The sequence below is a fragment of the Nycticebus coucang genome, chromosome 21 (genome assembly GCF_027406575.1).
Source record: "Nycticebus coucang isolate mNycCou1 chromosome 21, mNycCou1.pri, whole genome shotgun sequence".
NCBI lineage: Eukaryota > Metazoa > Chordata > Mammalia > Primates > Lorisidae > Nycticebus > Nycticebus coucang.
Window position 1 is genome coordinate 36,011,472 of NC_069800.1, and position 21,624 is coordinate 36,033,095.

Below are 21,624 nucleotides of genomic sequence, written 5' to 3' on the forward strand. Positions count from 1 at the left end.
ATATTTGCATATTTTCAATTAGACAAAAGCTTGAGAACTAGGATCTATAGAGAACTCAAATTAATCCACATGAAAAACGCCAACAATCCCATATACCAATGGGCAAGAGTCATGAATAGAACCTTCTTTAAAGATGACAAACGAATGGCTAACAACACATGAAAAAATGTTCATCATCTCTATATATTAGAGAAATGCAAATCAAAACAACCCTGAGATATCATCTAACCCCAGTGAGAATGGCCCACATCACAAAATCTCAAAACTGCAGATGCTGGCATGGATGTGGAGAGAAGGGAACACTTTTACACTGCTGGTGGGACTGCAAACTAGTACAACCTTTCTGGAAGGAAGTATGGAGAAATCTCAAAGCACTCAAGCTAGACCTCCCATTTGATCCTGCAAGCCCATTACTGGGCATCTACCCAGAAGGAAAGAAATCCTTTTATCATAAGGACACTTGTACTAGACTGTTTATTGCAGCTCAATTTACAATCGCTAAAATGTGGAAACAGCCTAAATGCCCACCAACCCAGGAATGGATTAACAAGCTGTGGTAAATGTATACCATGGAATACTATTCAGCCATTAAAAAAAATGGAGACTTTACATCCTTTGTATTAACCTGGATGGAAGTGGAAGACATTATTGTTAGTAAAGCATCACAAGAATGGAGAAGCATGAATCCTATGTACTCAATTTTGATATGAGGACAATAAATGACAATTAAGGTTATGGGGGGGAAAGCAGAAAGAAGGACGGAGGGAGGGGGGTGGGGCCTTGGTGTGTGTCACATTCTATGGGGGCAAGACATGATTGCAAGAGGGACTTTACCTAACAATTGCAATCACTGTAACCTGGCTTATTGTACCCTCAATGAATCCCCAACAATAAAAAAAAAAAAGAAAATTATAGACCAATATCACTAATGAATATAGATGCTAAAATACTCAATAAGATCCTAACAAACAGAATCCAACAATACATCAAAAAAATTATACACCATGATCAAGTGGGATTTATCCCAGGGTCTCAAGGCTGGTTCAATATACGTAAATCTATAAATGTAATTCAACACATTGAATATGTGTTCATGAATATTCAACACATGTAATAAACAAACTTAAAAATGAAGACCATATGATTCTTTCAATTGATGCAGAAAAAGCTTTTGATAATATCCAGCATCCCTTCATGATCAGAGCACTTAAGAAAATTGGTATAGAAGGAACACTTCTTTAACTGATAGAGGCCATCTACAGCAAATATCATATTGAGGAGAGGCCATCCACAGCCAATATCATATTGAATGGAGTTAAATTGAAATCATTTCCACTTAGATCAGGAACCAGGCAAGGTTGCCCATTGTCTCCATTGCTCTTTAACATTGTAATGGAAGTTTTAGCCATTGCAATTAGGGAAGAAAAGGCGATCAAGGGTATCCACATAGGGTCAGAAGAGATCAAACTTTCACTCTTCGCAGATGATATGATCGTATACCTGGAAAACACTAGGGATTCTACTACAAAACTTTGAGAAGTGATTAAAGAATATAGCAATGTCTCAGGCTACAAAATCAACACCCATAAATCTGTTGCCTTTATATATACCAACAATAACCAAGCCGAACAAACAGTCAAGGACTCTATTCCTTTCACAGTAGTGCCAAAGAAGATTAAATATTTGGGAGTATACCTAACAAAGGACGTGAAAGATCTCTACAAAGAGAACTATGAACCTCTAAGAAAAGAAATAGCCAAAGATGTTAACAGATGGAAAAACATACCATGCTCATGGCTGGGAAGAATCAACATTGTTAAAATGTCCATACCGCCCAAAGTAATATATAATTTTAATGCAATTCCTATTAAAGCTCCATTGTCACACTTTAAAGATCTTGAAGAAATAATACTTTGTTTTATATGGAATCAGAAAAAACCTCGAATAGCCAAAACATTACTGAGCAATGAAAACAAAGCAGGAGAAATCACACTACCAGACCTGAGACTATACTATAAATCCATAGTGATCAAAACAGCATGGCACTGGCACAAAAGCGGAGAAGTAGATGTCTGGAACAGAATAGAGAACCAAGAGATGGATCCAGCTACTTACCGTTATTTGATCTTTGACAAGCCAATTAAAAACATTCAGTGGGGAAAAGATTCCCTGTTTAACAAATGGTGCTGGGTAAACTGGCTGGCAACCTGTAGAAGATTGAAACTGGACCCACACCTTTCACCATTAACTAAGATAGACTCTCACTGGATTAAAGATTTAAACTTGAGACATGAAACTATAAAAATACTTGAAGAAAGTGCAGGGAAAACTCTTGAAGGAATCGGCCTGGGTGAATATTTTATGAGGAGGACTCCCCAGGCAACTGAAGCAGTATCAAAAATACACTACTGGGACCTGATCAAACTAAAAAGCTTCTGCACAGCCAAGAACATAGTGAGTAAGGCAAGCAGACAGCCCTCAGAATGGGAGAAAATATTTGCAGGTTATACCTCCGATAAAGGTCTAATAACCAGAATCCACAGAGAACTCAAACGTATTAGCAAGAAAAGAACACGTGACCCCATCTCAGGGTGGGCAAGGGACTTGAAGAGAAACTTCTCTAAAGAAGACCGACGCAAGATCTACAAACACATGAAAAAAAGCTCATCATCCTTAATCATCAGAGAAATGCAAATCAAAACTACTCTGAGATATCACCTAACCCCAGTAAGAGTAGCCCACATAACAAAATCCCAAAACCGGAAATGTTGGCTTGGATGTGGAGGAAAGGGCACACTTCTACACTGCTGGTGGGAATGCCCACTACTACGTTCCTTCTGGAAGGATGTTTGGAGAACACTTAGAGACCTAAAAATAGACCTGCCATTCGATCCTATAATTCCTTTACTAGGTTTATACCCAGAAGACCAAAAGTCACAATATAACAAAGACATCTGTACCAGAATGTTTATTGCTGCCCAATTCATAATTGCTAAGTCATGGAAGAAGCCCAAGTGCCCATCGACCCACGAATGGACTAGCAAATTGTGGTACATGTATACCATGGAATAATATGCAGCCTTAAAGAAAGATGGAGACTTTACCTCTTTCATGTTTACGTGGATGGAGCTGGAATATACTCTTCTTAGCAAAGTATCTCAGGAATGGAAGAAAAAGTATCCAATGTACTCAGCCCTACTAGAAGCTAAATTATAGCTTTCACATGAAGACTATAACTCAACTATAGCACAAGACTATGGGGAAAGGGCCAAGGAAGGGGAAGGGAGGGGGGAGTTTTTGGTGGAGGGAGGGTAATGGGTGGGGCCACATCTATGGTGCATCTTAGAATGGGTACAGGAGATTGCACTAATGTACACAGCTAAGATTTAACAATAAAAAAATTAAAATAAAAATCTAACGAGGCCCTGTTGCTCAGATGTTGACCTTGACGTTGCATAATCCTGAAAGTGAGTGCCTACTTCTTTTGTACCCTTGGGGCTCACTTGCCTGTTCTAGTATAAGTAAGCTATGGTCCCTGGGAGAGCACAGGACCTGAGAAGAAAGAAACTAGAGAAAAAAAACAAAAAACAAAAAACAAAAACCAAACCAAACCAAACAAAAACAATGTCAGGACCCCACACCCGTCTAATTATATCAACAACTTTGTAGGTGGGGCCTGGGAGATTTAATATTCCTTAGCTGATTCTAGTATGAAAAAAAGTTGAGAAATGCCCCCCCCACCAAAGGGGGTCCTGTCACCCCAAAGGAGTTCTTCCACTTCCACCAGCAGAAAGCTGTTCCCTGAGGAAACAGGCAGGAACAGAGCTCTGCATTCAGGATTCTCTGCCATATTAAGAAACAGATGGTGAGCCCCAGTCACGAGCATTCTTTCTTGGGGGCTTGAGAGCTGGTCTCGCATTTCTGGGAAAGCTCTTGCCACAAATTGTTTGGGGATTTTATTTGTTCTGCTGCAGCCAGGAGAAGTTTCCCAATGACCGGAGAGAGCCCGAGTGCCCCCAGAAGTGGGAACGGCTCTGAGGTGACTACCTTGAAGCTGGTGGTGATGGCAGCATATTTGTTGTCGGCCGTCTCTGAATTCCCAATCAGGTAGTCCCAGCTGGTGAACATCTTGAAGCTGAACGTGAAGTTATCACTCTCCCCCTCGCTGGTGCTCCCTTGGGTGTTGTTGGCCATCCTGTAGGGGACACACCACTGTTGTAATGCCTGCCCCATTTCTGCTGCGTCACCCCAAGGGACTCTTGGCCTGAGCCAGTCCTGGCCACAAGTAGCTGACGAACAGGTAGCTGACATCTAATGAAGGAATGAGCCAGGCAGGGACTTAAGCCAAGACAGCTTTGAAGATAGCCAAGGTACCTTCCCCCCAAATTCAGAGTGCCTGAAAGCACACACAGTGCCATCTGGGCGACAGAGAACCTGGAGGATACAGGACATTCAACTGTGTTTTCTACCCGCACACCTGACTGCCTGTGGCTTGACTCACCTGCAAAAGCACTTTGCAGGAACAGCCTTTTCTAAGTTATTTTTTGGATAGAACATCCCTATTTTTCTGATATAAAACCCAAGAAGCCCTGAGGCAGCTGGTACTACAGGCAGGTAATGATCACCTCCTTCTCATAAATGAGCTTGAACGAGGGTACCCTAGACCTTCTTATTCTACATGCCTGTCCTCAAATTGTACTTCCAGAGTCTGGCCCTGTGGGAATTCCAAATAGTGGTCTAGTAGGTACAGCTGGGGGTGAGAGGTGGTTTGTATGCCTCTCTAACTCTGTCTTATGTGTTGGCCTTTTGGATTTGCTGTACCACAGGGCTTGGTTAGCGGTTTTTGTTCATTGTGGAAACTTTCCATATCCCTACATTTATCTGGGATAGTAACAGGGAAGAAGCAGCAACATAAGGGCTGAGGATAAAATCCAGCCCATCTCCTTGTTTTTCCCTTTTGCCTGTAGAGCTGGGCGTCTGAATAACACCTAGTAGTTACTGTTGAGTGCTGAGAAAGGTCTTGTGAATAGTAGTAGCTTTGTCCCCTGAGATGATGTTACAGAAAGCCAAGCCCATGGCCCTTTCAGGATTTCTTTTTTTCTTTTCTTTTCTTCTTATTTTTTTTGAGACAGAGTCTCACTTTATCATCTTCAGTAGAGTGCCTTGGCATCACAGCTCACAGCAACCTCCCAACTCCTGGGCTTAGGCGATTCTCTTGCCTCAGCCTCCCGAGTAGCTGGGACTACAGGCACCTGCCACAATGCCTGGCTATATTTCAGGATTTCTAACCAGGCTTCAAGAATACTCTACTCTCCTGGAGACAGAGCTACCTACAGTCTTCTGGAAGAAGTGACTTCTCATGTCCCTGCTGAAGGGTGAGCAGGCCCTGGTGGTCAGGTCTGTGCAGGAGACTATGCCTCCCACCCCACATCTCCCCAGCTGTAGTTGGCTCTGAAGAAGGCAATTCATGGGTTGGGCTAATTTGTTTTTTAGAGAACATTTTAAAAGGCCACTTCTGATCGTAGAGACAAGTGGGGGTGGGGGTGGCCAGAGAGGCTGCCATGGTTATATGTGGTAAGTGATAAATGCACACAGCCAATACGAGTGTATTATGAATGTCTTTATGAGTGCCAGGCCAGTTCTAATGCACAAGCTAGAGCTATGGACGAGAAGAGGGGTTTTTCTGGAGAAGCTGAACTCAGGAGAAAAGTGGAAACAGGCCTTACAAACCTCCAGCCTTACCTTCCCAGGTGCTACGCTACCCCTCAAGCCACACTGGCCTTTTGACAGTTTGGGGGAACGTATTAGGATATTTGCTGCCTTGGGACCCTTGCATATCATTTTCTTTCTCTAAAATGCTGCCCCCAGACTCTCAGCATGGCTGGCAGTTCACAGCCTCATCTAAAGGAGTTTCTGTCCCATTTCCTAGAGCGTCTCACATCATCTGGTTTATGTCTTATACCGCATATTGCAATCCGAATTTGCTTTGTGTATTTGTTTTCTTGCTCTCTTTCTAAGTGTCCCCCAAAAGGTAAGTAGGCAGAGAGGGGCCGGAGGAGTGAGCTGCTTTTTGTGAAGAAAAGTCAATGCCTCTAAATGAGAGACAGTCATACTTACGATCTAATGACAATCACCAGGCTGTAGCCAAACACGCTGACACCCACCATAAAGTAAGCCATGGGCAGCCGGTACCGCAGCCACCCGATGGTCCTCTGGTTGTTGTAGTAGCCATAGAAGAGAGCAGAATACTTGATGTAGCCCTGTGGGATGGCAGGTGGTCATCACACACTTTTCTACTAGGGATTTCTTTCTTAGAGTTTTAACTGGAGTCGGAGGGGAATTAGGAAGAGCTTTGGATGTTCCTGCTTTTCTCTTCACAGCCTCCCGGGGCTCCAGGGTCCCCCCATGTCTCTTCCTGTTTCCCTCCTTTAATCTCTTAGTTCCCCCATTACATAGAGTGCCTGGAGCTACAGGAGGGAGGGGCGAGTGTTACCATTCAGGATAAAAGTGGGGTAAGAGGCCTGGGTGTGAGCCCCAGGCCCTTACAGCTCAAAATGATTTTCCCCACCCCTAAGGTCATATTTAACATTCCAAAAGCAGATGGGAATCCATACTTCAAAACTCATGGCACTCTACCCAGGGCGACACTTGAGACTTTGTCTCAAAAAAAAAAAAAGGAATAAAGGAAATCCTTAGTAGTAGCATAGTTGAGCACCCTTGTTCCAAATAGCTGGGAAAAATACTCTGACACCTTTTCTTATATTTCTGAGGGGTCTCCAATCTGACCTTGAGCGTGAAGGATAATAGTAGCTATGACCTGTGGTGGGAGGCCCCATAGACATGACTTCTGGCCTCTGTAACCCCCGGTAGACTAAGGCACTGGGGTTTGGAGACTCACCAAAGAGGAAAGGTGTTCCAGGCAGAGGACCATGAGAAAAGACAGGGGATAGTGAAGGTGTAGGATGTGTGCAGGGACTTCCCCAAATTTTGTGCTATTGGGGCAAGAAAGTGTGAGGTATTAGAGGGACATGGGACTAGAGAGGTAAGGAATGACCAGGTCATCAACAGTTCTTTTGGAAGCCCAACTAAGAACACTGGATTCTATTTCATTTGGGAATGGGAATCAGTGAATATTCACGGTGACGGAGTGACAAGGTCTGATTTGCATTTCGTATTTTACTTTTTGAGACAGGGTCTTGTTCTATCTTCCAGGCTAGAGTGCAGTGACATCATCATTGCTCATTGCAACCTCAAACTCCTGGGCTTGAGTGATCTTCATGCCTCAGCTTTATGAGTAGCTGTGATTACAGGCACCTCTACCACCTCTGGTTAATTTTTTTTTTAATTTTTTGTAGAGACAGTCTCACTCTTGCTCAGGCTGAGATTTGCATTTTTGAAAGATCTTCCTGATAGCAGAGGGAATGGAGATTTTAGGAGCCAAGACAGGCAGGGAGGGGAGATTCTTGACAATAGTCCTGGAGACAGAAGGGCATTATTCAGAGAGTAAGAGGGATAGAGAAAAGCATTTTGCCCAGTGTTGGGATCATATTTGATTAAAGCACTGGTTTTTCAATAATTAAATTCATTGTTTCACACATATTCTGGCAATCAGTATGTCTTACAATCACAAAAATGGAAGAGCATTGGCATGTTGGCAATAGAACCTTGAAATCCCAAAGGAGGAAAAGGTCCAAGGCTTTTTCTTCTTCAGATATTCAGTGATTTTCTTCCTCCTTGGCTATTCATTGATTCTCATTCCCAAATGGAATAAAATCTAATGTTCTCAATTGAGTTTAAAAAAGATTCAAGAAATATTTAGTAGGTGGGCTCAGATTTAGTCATCATTTGGATGGAAGATTGGTGATGAAGAGAAAGAAGTGTAGAATGACTTTCAGGCTTTGGACTTGGATGAATGGTTCCAATAAAGGAGACAGGAAAGAGAAACATGGGTTTTGGCTGGATAGGTGTTTAATTTGAGGAGCAGTTTGGACCTCAGTTAAAGACGTCATGTGAAACTAGGGGAAAGCCTGCAGTAGATATAGATCCAAGGTCTTTATGTGGGAATAGGGAGAGAAAACCATACTATGATATTGCCATACAGAGAGCTGGCAGAGAGGGAAGCGGTGGCCTCATGGGGTGTGGCTGGAAGGAGGAGCCCATGAAGGAGACCTAGGAGGACTGTTGAGAGACATGGTTTGTGAGTTCAGTTAGCCTGGTGCTAAGATCCTATTTTGTTAAGGTACTAGATTTTTAATAATTAAAAGCATGAGTTCACAAATCCATGCAATCTTTAGACTTTACAATCACAAAATGAGAGTGCATTGGTATGTTGGCATAGTACCTCAAAATCCCAAAGGACAGAGAAGTCCATGGCTTTTTCCTCCTCAGCCCGAGGCACTGTCTTCCTGGGAATACTTCCATAGGGCATGCCCATCAGTATCTGGTGCAGGGACACAATGACCCAGTATGAGTGGAGAAAACAGAAACACACAGGTCTCTAGTCATACACTGGGTTAAATATCTTCCTTCTCGGTGTAGGACACATAGCAGAAAGGGAACAAACCATTGACACAATTATGTGGATGATGTCAAAGGCATTGTGCTAAGTGAAAGAGGTTAGATATAAAAAATACATACTGCATAATTCCATTTATGTGATATTCTGGAAGAGGATCAGAAATCAGATCACCAGTTGCCTGGGACTAAGGGTTAGAGAAGGAGATTGCTTCCAAAGAGGGTACAAGACAATTTTGGGGGAGGGTGGTGATGGGAATATTTTAAATCTCAGTTATGGAGGTGGCTACATGACTATATATTTGTCAAAACTCATTGAACTGTATATCTAAAAAGAGTGAATTTTACTGCATGCAAACTATGCTCCCCAAACCTGTTTTAAAAAGACATATCAGAGAGAATCACCAAAGCCAAAGTAGTTTCTTGAATAAAATAACTAAAAGAGTCACAACTTTAGTATAAGTGAGAAAAAAAAATATTACACTGCAATGAAAAGGGAAATATAATTTTAGGTATATCAGTGATTTTAGAAAATTGGAAATGGCTGTATTTAACTTTAAGTCAATAAATTTTAAAATATAAGTTGAAATGGAAAGTTCAGGATAGAGATTACATGTGAGTGTTATGTAGGTAATACAATTAGGGAAAAGCAATTAGAGGACTTAAGTGTACATATACTTTTTTAATATTTTCAAGCTTGGTGATGAGCAAGTGGGCCCATTCATTGTATCTTTTTGTATGTTTAACATATTTTAGTATTAAATAGTTATTTTTAGAAGTAGTATCAATATGACTGAATTCTGGCTATGTAAACCTAGAGCAGAATTTACAAGGGTTTTTTAAAATATTATATCCTGTAATGTACATCCGCAATTTTCAACCCTGGCTGCATATTAGAATCACCCAGACAGCTGTCTCAAATTATCCTAAATAACAAATTATCCTATATAAAAAATTATCCTAAAACTCAGAGGCTTAAAATGACATCCATTTATTATTTCACAGCTTCTGTGCCAGCAATCTAGGTATGGTTTAGCTGCATCCTTTACTTCACCATTTTTCGCAAGGCTGCAATCAGTGTGTTTTCTGGGGCTTTGGTCTCATCTGAAGGTTTGAGTGGGAAAGATCTTCCAAGCGAGCTTAGGCAACATCTTCCAATGTTGGCAAGATTAGTTCCCCATAGGTTATTAGACTGAGGACCTCAACTCTTTGATGGCTGTCATTCAAAGGGCACACTCAGTTCTTTGCCAGGTGGGTCTTTCCAGTGTATCAGACTACTTCATCAAAGCATGCAAGCCAAGCAAGGGATAAAAAGCCAGCAAGACAGAAGCTACAGACTTTCATAACCTAATCATGTAAGTGACAGCCTATCACTTTGGTTATAGTTTGTTTGTTAAAAGCAAGTCAATAGGTCTAGCTTATACGTAAAGGGAAGGAGTTATACAAAGGCATGAATACCAGGATTCAGGGATCACTAGAGGTTATCTTAGAAGTCTGCTTAGTATAGTAGCTTTTAAAATATAGATACCAGGGTCATACCCTCAGAGATTCATATTAATTTGATTGGATGTGAGCCCAGGACCTGGTGTTTCTTAAGGCTCCATAAGAGATTTTCACATGCAGTGAGTATTGCAAGAGAAGCATGTGAATTTGTCTTCCAGCAGGGCCTGGCCAGCCATCTGCTGCAGCATAACTGAGAGTCCCCTAGGGATCATCTAAGCATCTTGAGTTCTGCAGGCAATTGTCTTTAAAACTGAACAAGATTCATTCTTGCATTTAGAGATGTTAAATTCCAACATTGTGGCAAAAGGAAGATGAATATGAGGAGAAATTTTGTTGGCATTGCTTTTAAGCAGGATGGGCATGGTGGCTCATGCTGTAATCCTAGCATTTTGGGAAGCTGAGGTGGGTGGATTGCTTGAGCTCAGAGTTCGAGACCAGCCTGACCAAGAGTGAGATCCCATTTCTAAAAAATAGCCTGGCGTTGTGGCGGAAGCCTGTACTCCCAGCTACTGGAAAGGCTGAGGCAAGAGGATCACTTGAGCCCAAGAGTTTTAGGTTGCTGTAAGCTATGATAGCATAGCACTGTACTGAGGGTGACAAAGTAAGACTCTGTCTCAAAAAAAAAAAATTGCTTTTGAGCACTTCTACTATTCTTATCTTTGGACCCTCTGATTCACTGTAATGGCCTTAGAACATTCATGAACCATGGAAATATCTGATCACTGGCTTATGCCGAAACCCCTTGGGCCTTGAAGTACACCGTGTCTTTGACCAACAGGACACTTCCTCCACTTTATTTGCAGCGAATTTGGATGTGTACAATTCCCATATGGCAAATTTCGTATCATCCTAACTAAGAAGAACTATCTCACATTCTCAACTGTTGTTATCCAACCTGTCATCAAGTCTTGTCCATGCTACTTTACCCTAACTCCTCTCTTTTAATCCATTCCTATCAATATTACTTGGACTTAGGACTGAGGTACTGCAATAGGCTCTTAATTGGTCTTTGCCTTTCTCCTTTTCCCCCAGCAGCTCCTCCCCTCAACCCTCCTGTTCACTCCACTCAAATTTGGCCAATCACCTGCCAATCAAATCCAGGTGCTCTGGCATGGATGGTTCCAATCTTAGCTGTTTCATTGGAATACAACAATCATTAAATTTTTTATTGTTTCAAGTAAATGTTCCCCAATAGGAAATGTTGATAAATTATACAAAATTTAATGGGTCCTTAAAAATAACTTACTAAACTGATGTCTTTAAAATTACTCAACTTCTGGGCTGGGCGCAGTGGTTCATGCCTATAATCCTAGCACTCTGGGAGGCTGGGGCAGGTGGATTGCTTGAACTCATGAGTTCGAGACCAGCCTGAGCAAAAGCGAGACCCTATCTGTACTAAAAATAGAAAAACTGAGGCAAGAGGATCCCTTGAGCCTGAGTTGGAGATTGCTGTGAGCTATGACACCACAGCACTCTATCCAGGGCAACAGCTTGAGACTCTGTCTCAAAATAAATAAATAAATAAATAAATAAAATAAAATAAAATAAAATAAAAATAAAATAAAATTATTCAACTTCCAGCTGGGTGTTGTGGTTTATCCCTGTAATCCTTCCCACAGGGGAAGCTGTGGCAGGTAGACTGCTTGAGCTCAGGAGTTCAAGACCAGCAAGAGTGAGACACTCTCTCTACTAAAAATAGAAAAAAACTCTAGCAGGAACCTGTAATCCCAGCTACTTGGGAGGCTGAGGCAAGATAATTGCTTGAGCCCAAGAGACCGAGGTTTCTGTTAGCTATGATGATGCCATGGCACTCGACCAAGGATGACAGAGAGAGACGCTTTCTCAAAAAAAAAAAAAAATTAATCAACTTCCACCAAAACTTCCTTTTTGAATCACTGTATGGCAAAATTGCAGAGATCTCTCATAGGCCTACAGCACCTAAATATGCTCTCTTTTCATGGAAATAAATAAATTTACTAGGATAAAAAACTTCAAAGAAGACAGCCAAGAGCTGCCAAAGTAAATAGTCAGTCACACTTGCCTGACTGCAGAGCAAAGAATTGAAATCTCCTGTTAGCTTCTGACAATCTTTTCTCCCTGGGGAGAAAGAGACACAGTGCAAGAGCCCTGTACACACTCGCCAGAAAGTTTAAAATCCTAACTTCTTCTCCAGACAGCGATATTGGCATAAGAATGTACATAGGGTTAAGTGGACTCACAATCCTTCATTTCCAGGTATGTATAATAAAGACTATAAAGGCTAGTTAATGGCATATTTCTACATATAGAAAATAATTCACTGGTTTTGTAAATAAGGTAACACTCCTTTGCTATCAAAGGTATTGCAATGTACATCAACCTCTTTGAACTAATCTGATTTAATTCCCATTATGTGGATTTTTTTTTTTTTTTTTTTTTTTTTTTTTGCTGTTTTTGGCTGGTTTGAACCCGCCACCTCTGGCATATGGGGCTGGGGCCCTACTCCTTTGAGCCACAGGTGCTGCTCTATGTGGATGATTTTTAATTGCCCGATTGGTTGTACAGAATAGTCATGTTTGGATTGACTACAATATGCTCACAGAACCATTTATAATAAAATAGGAATCAATAAGTCCTTGTATAACTAGTTAGAACACTTGGGAGGAAGAAAATATTCAATGCAGAAATATCCTTACTCTGAAAGCTTCTAAAGTAGAGCCACTTGTGTACTGAGCACCAGCTCTAAATATGGCAATTACTCAGCTCTGTGTTTAGTGGACCACAGCCTTCCTTGGAAAAGACTCCAGACCAGACTAGACCAGGTCTGGGGACCTGGGATAGAAATTCACTACAAACTTATTGTGTAACTTTGCACAAACCACTTACCCCTTTTTTGTCTCTCAATTAACCAACTATAGGCAAGGATATACCTATATCCACAACAAGATTATATCTGGGAGAACGGTGAGGACTAATATTCAAATTCAAGAATTTTTTGTGATAAATAAGGACATAATGTATTCTCTCTCTCTCTTTTTTAGGGTAAAAGGGAAAAATCCTCCCTGAAATATTAATTCTCCACTGATCTCAAGGTAAAATAAAAGGTAGAAAGTGTGAAGGGAGGGCAATTGGTAGAACCACACCTATGGTGCATTTTACAAGGGTACATGTTAAATCTACTAAGTGTAGAATATAAATGTCTTAACACAACATCTAAGAAAATGCAGTGAAGGCTATGTTAACCAGTTTGATGAAAGTATTTCAAATTGTATATAAAACCAGCACATTGTACCCCATAATTGCATTAATGTTCACAGCTATGATTTAATAAAACAAACGAACAAAAAATAAGTCCTTAACACCAAAAAATAAAAATAAAAAAAAAAAAAGAAGAAGAAAAGAAAAAGAAAAAGGTATAAAAGTGTAAGTTTTACCTCTTAATTCAGAAACAGAAACATTTTGGTCCTATTCTTTGTTCTGAACTGTCTGGGTAATAGATATGAGTATAGAATTTAAATGTCTGTTTCTTTGTAAAACAGAGTATTTTGTTAGTGAATTGCAGATGGTCATCGTGATACACTACCCAAAGATATAGTAAGTTATTTTCTTACCTCTGGGATTATGACTAGACCAAATATTAAGCCAAAAAGGACCAAGTTAACACCATACATCCATCGGAGAAAGATGAAATACGAGGCCACTGAGGAACCAAAGTGACCTGGAGAAAGAAAAGATTTTCTTTTCTAGGTAAACAACCCGAGGCTTTGTGGAGTTAACCTACTTGCCTGAGCTTAATCTCCTATAAGGTAAAACAGTAGAAATAAAATCTTCATCTGACTAGTAGAAGTTCAAGGAAACAATCCAAGCTCTTGTAAAAACCTTTTAGGAAATCAGCTAAAAAAAAAAAGAGTGACACCGAAACACTCACTTTCAATGTCCTTGATCTTCATTTCCCAGGGAATGCATTGAGTCTTGAAATTATGAAAGTCTCTCTTAAACTTGACCCATTTCTGAAATAAAATAGGTAAAACCCACAGTTCATTGACATTGCCCTGAACTGTGAAGAGGCACATAGGAGAGGAACATGGATACCAATGTGTCAACATGGGTAAATTTGCCATCTTGGGTCCCCATCCCCTGCAGTCCTTGAGCCCAGGCTGACAGAGGTGGGTGTTCAAGCTTTCACTTTCCCACTGCCAAATGTGGAGTGAGAGAGAAACAATGGCCACAGCAATACCTTGAATTTGTCTATGGTGCTGATAAAATTTCAAGTTTCAATTTCACTAGCACTCTGGGAGGATCCTTTGAGCTCGGAAGTTTGAGACCAGCCTGAGCAAGAGAGAGACTGCCTCTCCCCTGTGTCTACTAAAAATACAAAAATTAACCAGATGTTGTGGTGGGCACCTGTAGTTCCAGCTACTTGGAGGCTGAGGCAAGAGGATTGCTTGAGCCCAGGAGTTTGAAGTTCTTGTGAGCTAGGCTTGAGGCAATGGTACTCTAGCCTAGGTGGTAGAGCGAGACTCCATATCAAAAAATAAAAAAAAAAAAATCAAGTTTGGACAGTTTATATACAAACTTAGAAATTCTGTGTATAATTTCTGGTTTAAGAGATCAAATTGGGTTAGCAATCTCTGATACAACTTTCTTCACCTTAAAACAAAAATTCAAGAGAAGAAAGAAATCTCACAACTCTCAGACAGCCATGTGCCTGTATCAGGTAAGAACTATCAACTATACTATAAAGCTGGTAGAACATAAAGAGATCTCAACCCATGGCTGCACATTTTTCTCCTAGGGAAACAACCGTCTTGCTTTTCTGAAAGAAGTTAAGAAGGTGTGGTCTGTTCCCAGCTCCAACACCCTGGGTTTGTGCCAGCTGGAGACCTGAGTAGCTATCTGTCTGATGGCTGGGTGTTGTATTGTCAGCTCTCCAAGGGGCTTCTCTCCAGCAGCCCTATTCCCTGAAAACAAATTCTATTTGGAATAAAAAGAAAACCCTTATAGAAGATAGCAGGCCAAGAGGTAGTAGGGAACAGATTCTGAGATCAGTTTGTATTATTAAAAGATTTCCTAAAGAACTTTTTCATGTAGGAAATGAGACTTTTCCTCCGTAAAGTCACTGTAGGATGAAAGGGGAAATTTATGTGAAGGAATCAGACAGGCTTCCAGACCTGGTTTTCCAGATATGGTTTTGACCATATTCTGATTGAATGATTACCATGTAAAGGAGGAAACAGTTTTCAGAAGAGAGAGATGGTCACAAATGCTTAAGACAAGAATTGCCCATAAGCAAAAGACTGGTCACTTGGTAATAATGGCAGCAATATGGAGGACATGGGAATGGTAGGTGATGGACAATGGGCACTCCAGCCTCACTGCTTCATCTGCTCTCCCTTGTTTAGGTTCTGTGCTCAGCAACAATCTTTGGCTTATCTGGCTTCCTGTGTAGAAAAAGAGCATTTGCCAATCACCTGGCAATGGTTTCTGTGGCAGTGACTTTTATTGTAAATTAATAAATAGGAATGGGATAGTGATTTGGCTTCACATACAGCTCAACTATCAAAAGTGAAAGTCAATTCTGATGAGAACTTCAAATTTTTCACTTCCTTAGGCTGAACATGGTGACTCATGTCTTTAATCCTAGCACTCTGGAAGGCAGAGGAGGGAGAATTGCTTGAGTTCAGGAGTTCGAGACCAGCCTGAGCAAGAGTCAGACGCAAGCTCTACTAAAAATAGAAAAACTAGTGGAGCATTGTGGCAGGCACCTGTAGTCCCAGCTACTTGGGAGGCTGAGGGAAGAGGATGACTGGAACCCAAGAGTTTGAAATTGCTGTGAGCTATGATGACATCATGGCACTCAACCCAGGGGGACAGAGTAAGACTTTGTTTCAAACAAAACAGAACAAATTTTCCAGTTCTTGCAGCAGTTATTTCTCCTTGTAAATTAATAATCCAGGGTCTGGTTTTATATATCAGTTTCATAAGCTTTATTAATGTGAGTGTACCTTGAGAGATGGATCTGTTGTCAGGGTGCTGATAAAATCAGTACAAAATATAGGCTTGCAAGGCTAAAGCTTGGTAGGGTAATGAATGTTGCCAAGTGAGGTCCCTGGAGGCACCGCCTGCCAGTTGGTTCCTTGGCAACCACCTGACAGCCCCTCAAGGCTAAGGGTATCTTGAACTGAAAGGTGATGCCCTAGAACTTGGGCAGAGGCAGAGCAAGGCATAGGAGATACTCTAGCATGGAAGCTCTTATCCTCCATTGGCTGACAGCTCAGAACACTGGGCTGGTGCCGCAGGCAGAAGACCCCAGGCCCCTTCTAGGACCATGTGAGATGGTGGCTGCTGGCCCTGGGACTGGCTTATCAGTTGTCAGGTTATCTTGCTGTCAAGCTATTTATAGGAAAAAGGTTTCAAATCATGGTCATATGGATGCCAGTGAGTTATGTGTCCTGTATATGGGTAAAATCTGGATCTGGGTGACTAAAATGAAAACAGCCAGGGAGGCCTGAGAAATTTTACTGCAGAACTAGGAAAAAGAGACCTCTTTTTTTGATATTTGTGGAAATTATTTCCACCAGGATACATAAATCAATTCTAGGAAGCAGTTCAACATTGGTAATAGTATGCAAGAAACATGGCTTCTAAAAGGATACTAATATGAGATTTAAAAAAAGAATATAGGGGGGCGGAGACAATATGGCCAGCTTTCCACAGAGGCTCCTGTCCAGAAGGAGAGTTAAAGGACAGAAATTTAGCAAGTAACCCGGTGCATTAGAGCTGCACCAAGAGAGAAGGTTGAAGAACGCACATCAACCCTGCTGAGGCGAGCTGCGACCCCAAGGATACAAACAAAAGGTATAAAATCCATTACCAAGTGGATGGGAGTGCCCTCCCCCATGAGAAAAGCTCGGAGTACCCCATAAACAAATGAGCAGAGTTCAAAATTCCTCCCATTATATCCCATGGGAGAGACCCTCTAAAAACTGAACCTACTTTCTCTACTAGGGTGCCATGGCGCTCTCCTGCCAGGCATAAAACTGTATTAAACTGTTTATATTCCCTACCTGCAATTCTGAGCTCCCAGCTCTCCCCTCCACTCTCACTCTGAGGTCTGGAAGCCTGCCCCCGAGGAGTCCAGATTCTTGGGTATTATCTCGAGAGGTGCAGACAGGGCATGGACTGCTGCTGGCCCGTGCTGATTCTGCTGCATGGGAGTGAGGAAAGGATGGTTGGCTGAGAGGAAACCACGCCAGAGTGGTGGTGCCCCGAGGCACAGAGCAGCAGCCATTTTTGGCAACAATAGGGCTCACCCCTGGATATTCTGGAGTCACACCCCCTGTCTCTCTGGGCAACCAGAGGAGGCCAGGCATCTTTTCTGGTGGCAGCCACTGGCAGAAAAGAACTGGGATGGAAACGCAGGCCCTGTGAGTAAAGGGTTTACCTGAGGGTGGAGTGCAGGGACTAGAAAACGCACGCACAGAGCCGGCAGATTCCAAGGGTGGGGCTGATCCAGAGGACCACTTTACTGAGCCTAAGATGCACCTGGCCCTCAGGGGATCATCAGCCTAGACAAAGGAGGGCATGAGGCTAGAACTGACAGCTAACCGGGCTGCAAATGCAAGCTACCGGGCAGCAGCGAAGACAGGGCCTGAGACACAGGTTCTGTGAACTCAAAACAGTTTCTCTTCTGCAGGGGAATTTAGCCAGGACAGAAACAAATTCTGCAAAGTTGTTCTGTTCTGTCAGTAATATCAATCAGGGGCAGGGCTGGAACTGAGTGAACATCCCCAGCCTCCATCAACCGCCAATGTTGTCAGGCCTCACCTCCCCCTGCTGGATAGTGGCAGAGAAGAGCAGCCTGGCTGAGGAGACATAGATCTCCCTGTGATTCAGGCAGGTGCAAACACCTGGAGTACCTGCTCATTGGAGGCAACTGGGTCACAGCCTGGTGGGGTTATCAATGACTGGGTATGACAGAGGTGCAAGGTGGGGAAGGAGGCATCAACCTTCCCAGACTAATCTATTTGCTGGGTGGGTCCTCCTGACCTCATGGAGCACTGGAGCAAGTCATATTTGAGTTGAGTTGTCAGCAGACCCCTGCGATCTAGTTGCCAGAGACCTTTTAAACTCTCCCACCTGAGACAGGTGCTGACTGAGACAATTGATTTGGACCTGTTGAACTGGGCCAATCGCCCGAGGACTTTCCAAGTGTTACCCTGGATGTGTGGTTGTAGGAAAGTTGATTTTCCTTTTCCAATTGTTGTCTATGGGGGAGGGGTGACTTAATTGCTAGTATTTCTCCACAGCTGAGACTTCAACCCAGAGTAACTGATTCACTAGGGTCGGACAGAGACCAGCTGAAAACAAGACTTAGCCCCACCACACCAAGTAGGTCCCCAGTATCTCAGGCTGTAGCACTGTACGGATCCTTGGCAAATCTCCAGGGGAAAAGATACAGACACCAGTCCCAGCTTTGGGGCAAAGGGCTGGTTAATCACTACTTTCTTTATCCACTTATCTAGTCAAACGGTGTAAAATAATCATGGGGCGAAATCAGCTGGAAAACTCTGGTAACATGAATAACAAGAGTAGATCACCACCACCACCCCCCCGCCCCCCAAGGAAAGATATGGCAGATGTAACTGAAGATCCCATTCATAAACAGATAGCCGAGATGTCAGAAATTGAGTTCAGAGTTTGGATTGCAAACAAGATTAATAGAATGGAGGAAAAGTGGGAATTGGAAATTCAAAAGTTATCTCAAGAATTCAATGAATTTAAAGACAAGATCACCAAAGATTTTGACACATTGAAGCAAGAATTTGCAGCCCTCAAAGATCTGTAAAATACAGTAGAATCCCTCAGTAACAGAGTGGAGCAGGCAGAAGAAAGGATTTCTGACATTGAGGACAAAGCTTTTGAATGCTCTCAAACTCTCAAAGAGGAAGAGAAATGGAGAGCAAAAATGGATCATTCTCTCAGAGAGCTCTGAGAAAATTCGAAGAAGGCTAATATCTGCCTCATTGTAATCCCTGAAAGTGATGAAGTGGCTTTGCAAGGCACAGAGGCTTTCTCCATCAAATCATGAAAGAGAATTTTCCAGACACCCCAAGAGATTCTGAAATTCAGATAGCAGACAGTTTCAGAACCCTGGCATGACTCAACCCAAATAAGACATCACCCAGGAACATCATAATTAACTTCACTGAAGTTAATATGAAGGAGAAAATTCTGAAAGCAGCCAGACGTAAGAAAACCATAACTTACAAAGGGAAGAATATTAGAATGACTGTAGATATCTCCGCTGAAACCTTTCAATTCAGAGAGGGTGGTCATTGACTTTTAATCTCCTAAAACAAAATAACTTTCAACCCTGGATCTTGTATCCAGCTAAACTGAGTTTCATTTATGATGGAGAAATTAACTACTTTAATGACATTCACATGTTGAAGAAATTTGCCATAACCAAACCAGCTCTTCAGGATATTCTCAGACCTATCCTCCATAATGACCTGCACAATTCTCTACCACAAAAGTAAACTCACTCAGAAACTTTTGATCAAACTCCAACTTCCACAGTGGTGAAAGGATTAAAAATGTCCACTGGACTTTTGAAAAACTTGATACCCCAAATTTTACCAGGCTTATCAATATTCTCCATTAATGTGAATGGCTTCAACTGTCCTCCAAAGAGGCACAGGTTGGCTGACTGGATACAAAAACTCAGGCCAGATATCTGCTGCATACAAGAATCTCATCTTACCTTAAAAGATAAATATAGACTCAGGGTGAAAGGATGGTCATCCGTATTTCAGGCAAATGGAAATCAGAAAAAAGCAGGTGTTGCAATCCTATTTGCAGATACTATACGCTTTAAACCAACAAAAATAAGGAAGGATAAGAATGGTCACTTCATATTTGTTAAGGGTAATGCTCAATATGATGAGATTTCAATTATTAATATTTATGCACTGAACCAAAATGTACCTCAATTTATAAGAGAAACTCTAACAGACATGAGCAACTTGATTTCCTCCAGCCCCATAATAGTCAGAGATTTTAACGCTCCTTTGGCAGTGTTGGATAGATCCTCCAATAAGAAGCTGAGCAAAGAAATTTTAGATTTAAACCTAACCATCCAACTTTTGGATTTAACAGACATCTACAGAACATTTCATCCCAACAAAACTGAATACACATACTTCTCATCAGCCCATGAAACACACTCCAAAAGTGATCAGATCTTAGGTCACAAGTCTAACCTCAGTAAATTTAAAGGAATAGAAATTATTCCTTGCATCTTCTCAGACCACATGGAATAAAAGTTGAACTCAGTAACAACAGGAATCTGCATACTCATACAAAAACATGGAAGTTAAATAACCTTATGCTGAATGATAGCTGGGTCATAGATGAGATTAAGAAGGAAATTACCAAATTTTTGGAACAAAATGATAATGAAGACACAAATTATCAGAACCTCTGGGATACTGCAAAGGCAGTCCTAAGAGGGAAATTTATAGCACTGCAAGTCTTCCTCAAGAGAACGGAAAGAGAGGAAGTTAACAACTTAATGTGACACCTCAAGCAACTGGAAAAGGAAGAACATTCCAACCCCAAACGCAGTAGGAGAAAAGAAATAACCAAAAATTAGAGCAGAATTAAATGAAATTGAAAACAAAAGAATTATACAACTGATCAATAAATCAAAAAGTTGGCTTTTTGAAAAGGTCAATAAAATAGATAAATCTTTGGCTAACCTAACCAGGAAAAAAAAGAGTAAAATCTCTAATTTCATCAATCAGAAATGATGGAGATGAAATAACAACAGACTCTTCAGAAACTCAAAAAATCCGTAATGAATATTATAATAAACTTTATTCACGAAATCCCCAAACCAGAGATGTTGGCGTGGATGTGGAGAAAAGGGAACACTTCTGCACTGCTTGTAGGAATGCAAATTAATACATTCCTTTTGGAAATATGTTTGGAGAATACTTAGAGATCTAAAAATAGATCTGCCATTCGATCCTATAATTCCTCTACTATGTACATATCTAGAAGACCAAAAATCGCACTATAACAAAGGTATTTGTACCAGAATATTTATTGCAGCCCAATTCATAATTGCTAAGTCATGGAAAAAACCCAAGTGCCCATCGACTCATGAATGGATTAATAAATTGTGGTATTTATGGAATATTATGCAGCCTTAAAGAAAGATGGAGACTTTACCTCTTTCATGTTTACATGGATGGAGCTGGAACATATTCTTCTTAGTAAAGTATCTCAAGAATGGAAGAAAAAATACCCAATGTACTCAGCCCTACTATGAAACTAATTTGGGGCTTTCACATGAAAGCTATAACCCAGTTACAACCTAACAATAGGGGGAAGTGGGAAAGGGAGGGGAGGGAGGGGGTGGTGGGTAGAGGGAGGGGGATTGGTGGGATTATACCTGTGGTGCATCTTACAGGGGTATTTGCGAAACTTGGTAAATGTAGAATGTAAATGTCTTGGCACAGTAACTGAGATAATGCCAGGAAGGCTATGTTAACCATTGTGATGAAAATGTGTCAAATGGTCTATGAATCGAGTGTATGATGCCCCATGATCATATCAATG

The 21,624-nt window shown here is 41.5% G+C and overlaps 1 protein-coding gene across 1 annotated transcript in view; it reads right to left on the minus strand.

The window, feature by feature from the left end:
- Nucleotides 1–21,624, minus strand: part of TMC2 (transmembrane channel like 2) — a 112,011-nt gene that overhangs the window by 55,319 nt on the left and 35,068 nt on the right. The window contains exons 5-9 of the mRNA XM_053573739.1: nucleotides 13,925–14,006; nucleotides 13,608–13,714; nucleotides 8,342–8,440; nucleotides 6,118–6,260; nucleotides 4,048–4,195 (exon numbers count right to left, since the gene is read on the minus strand). Of these exons, the coding sequence (XP_053429714.1) occupies nucleotides 4,048–4,195; nucleotides 6,118–6,260; nucleotides 8,342–8,440; nucleotides 13,608–13,714; nucleotides 13,925–14,006 (579 nt within the window). The remainder of the gene's footprint in view (nucleotides 1–4,047; nucleotides 4,196–6,117; nucleotides 6,261–8,341; nucleotides 8,441–13,607; nucleotides 13,715–13,924; nucleotides 14,007–21,624) is intronic.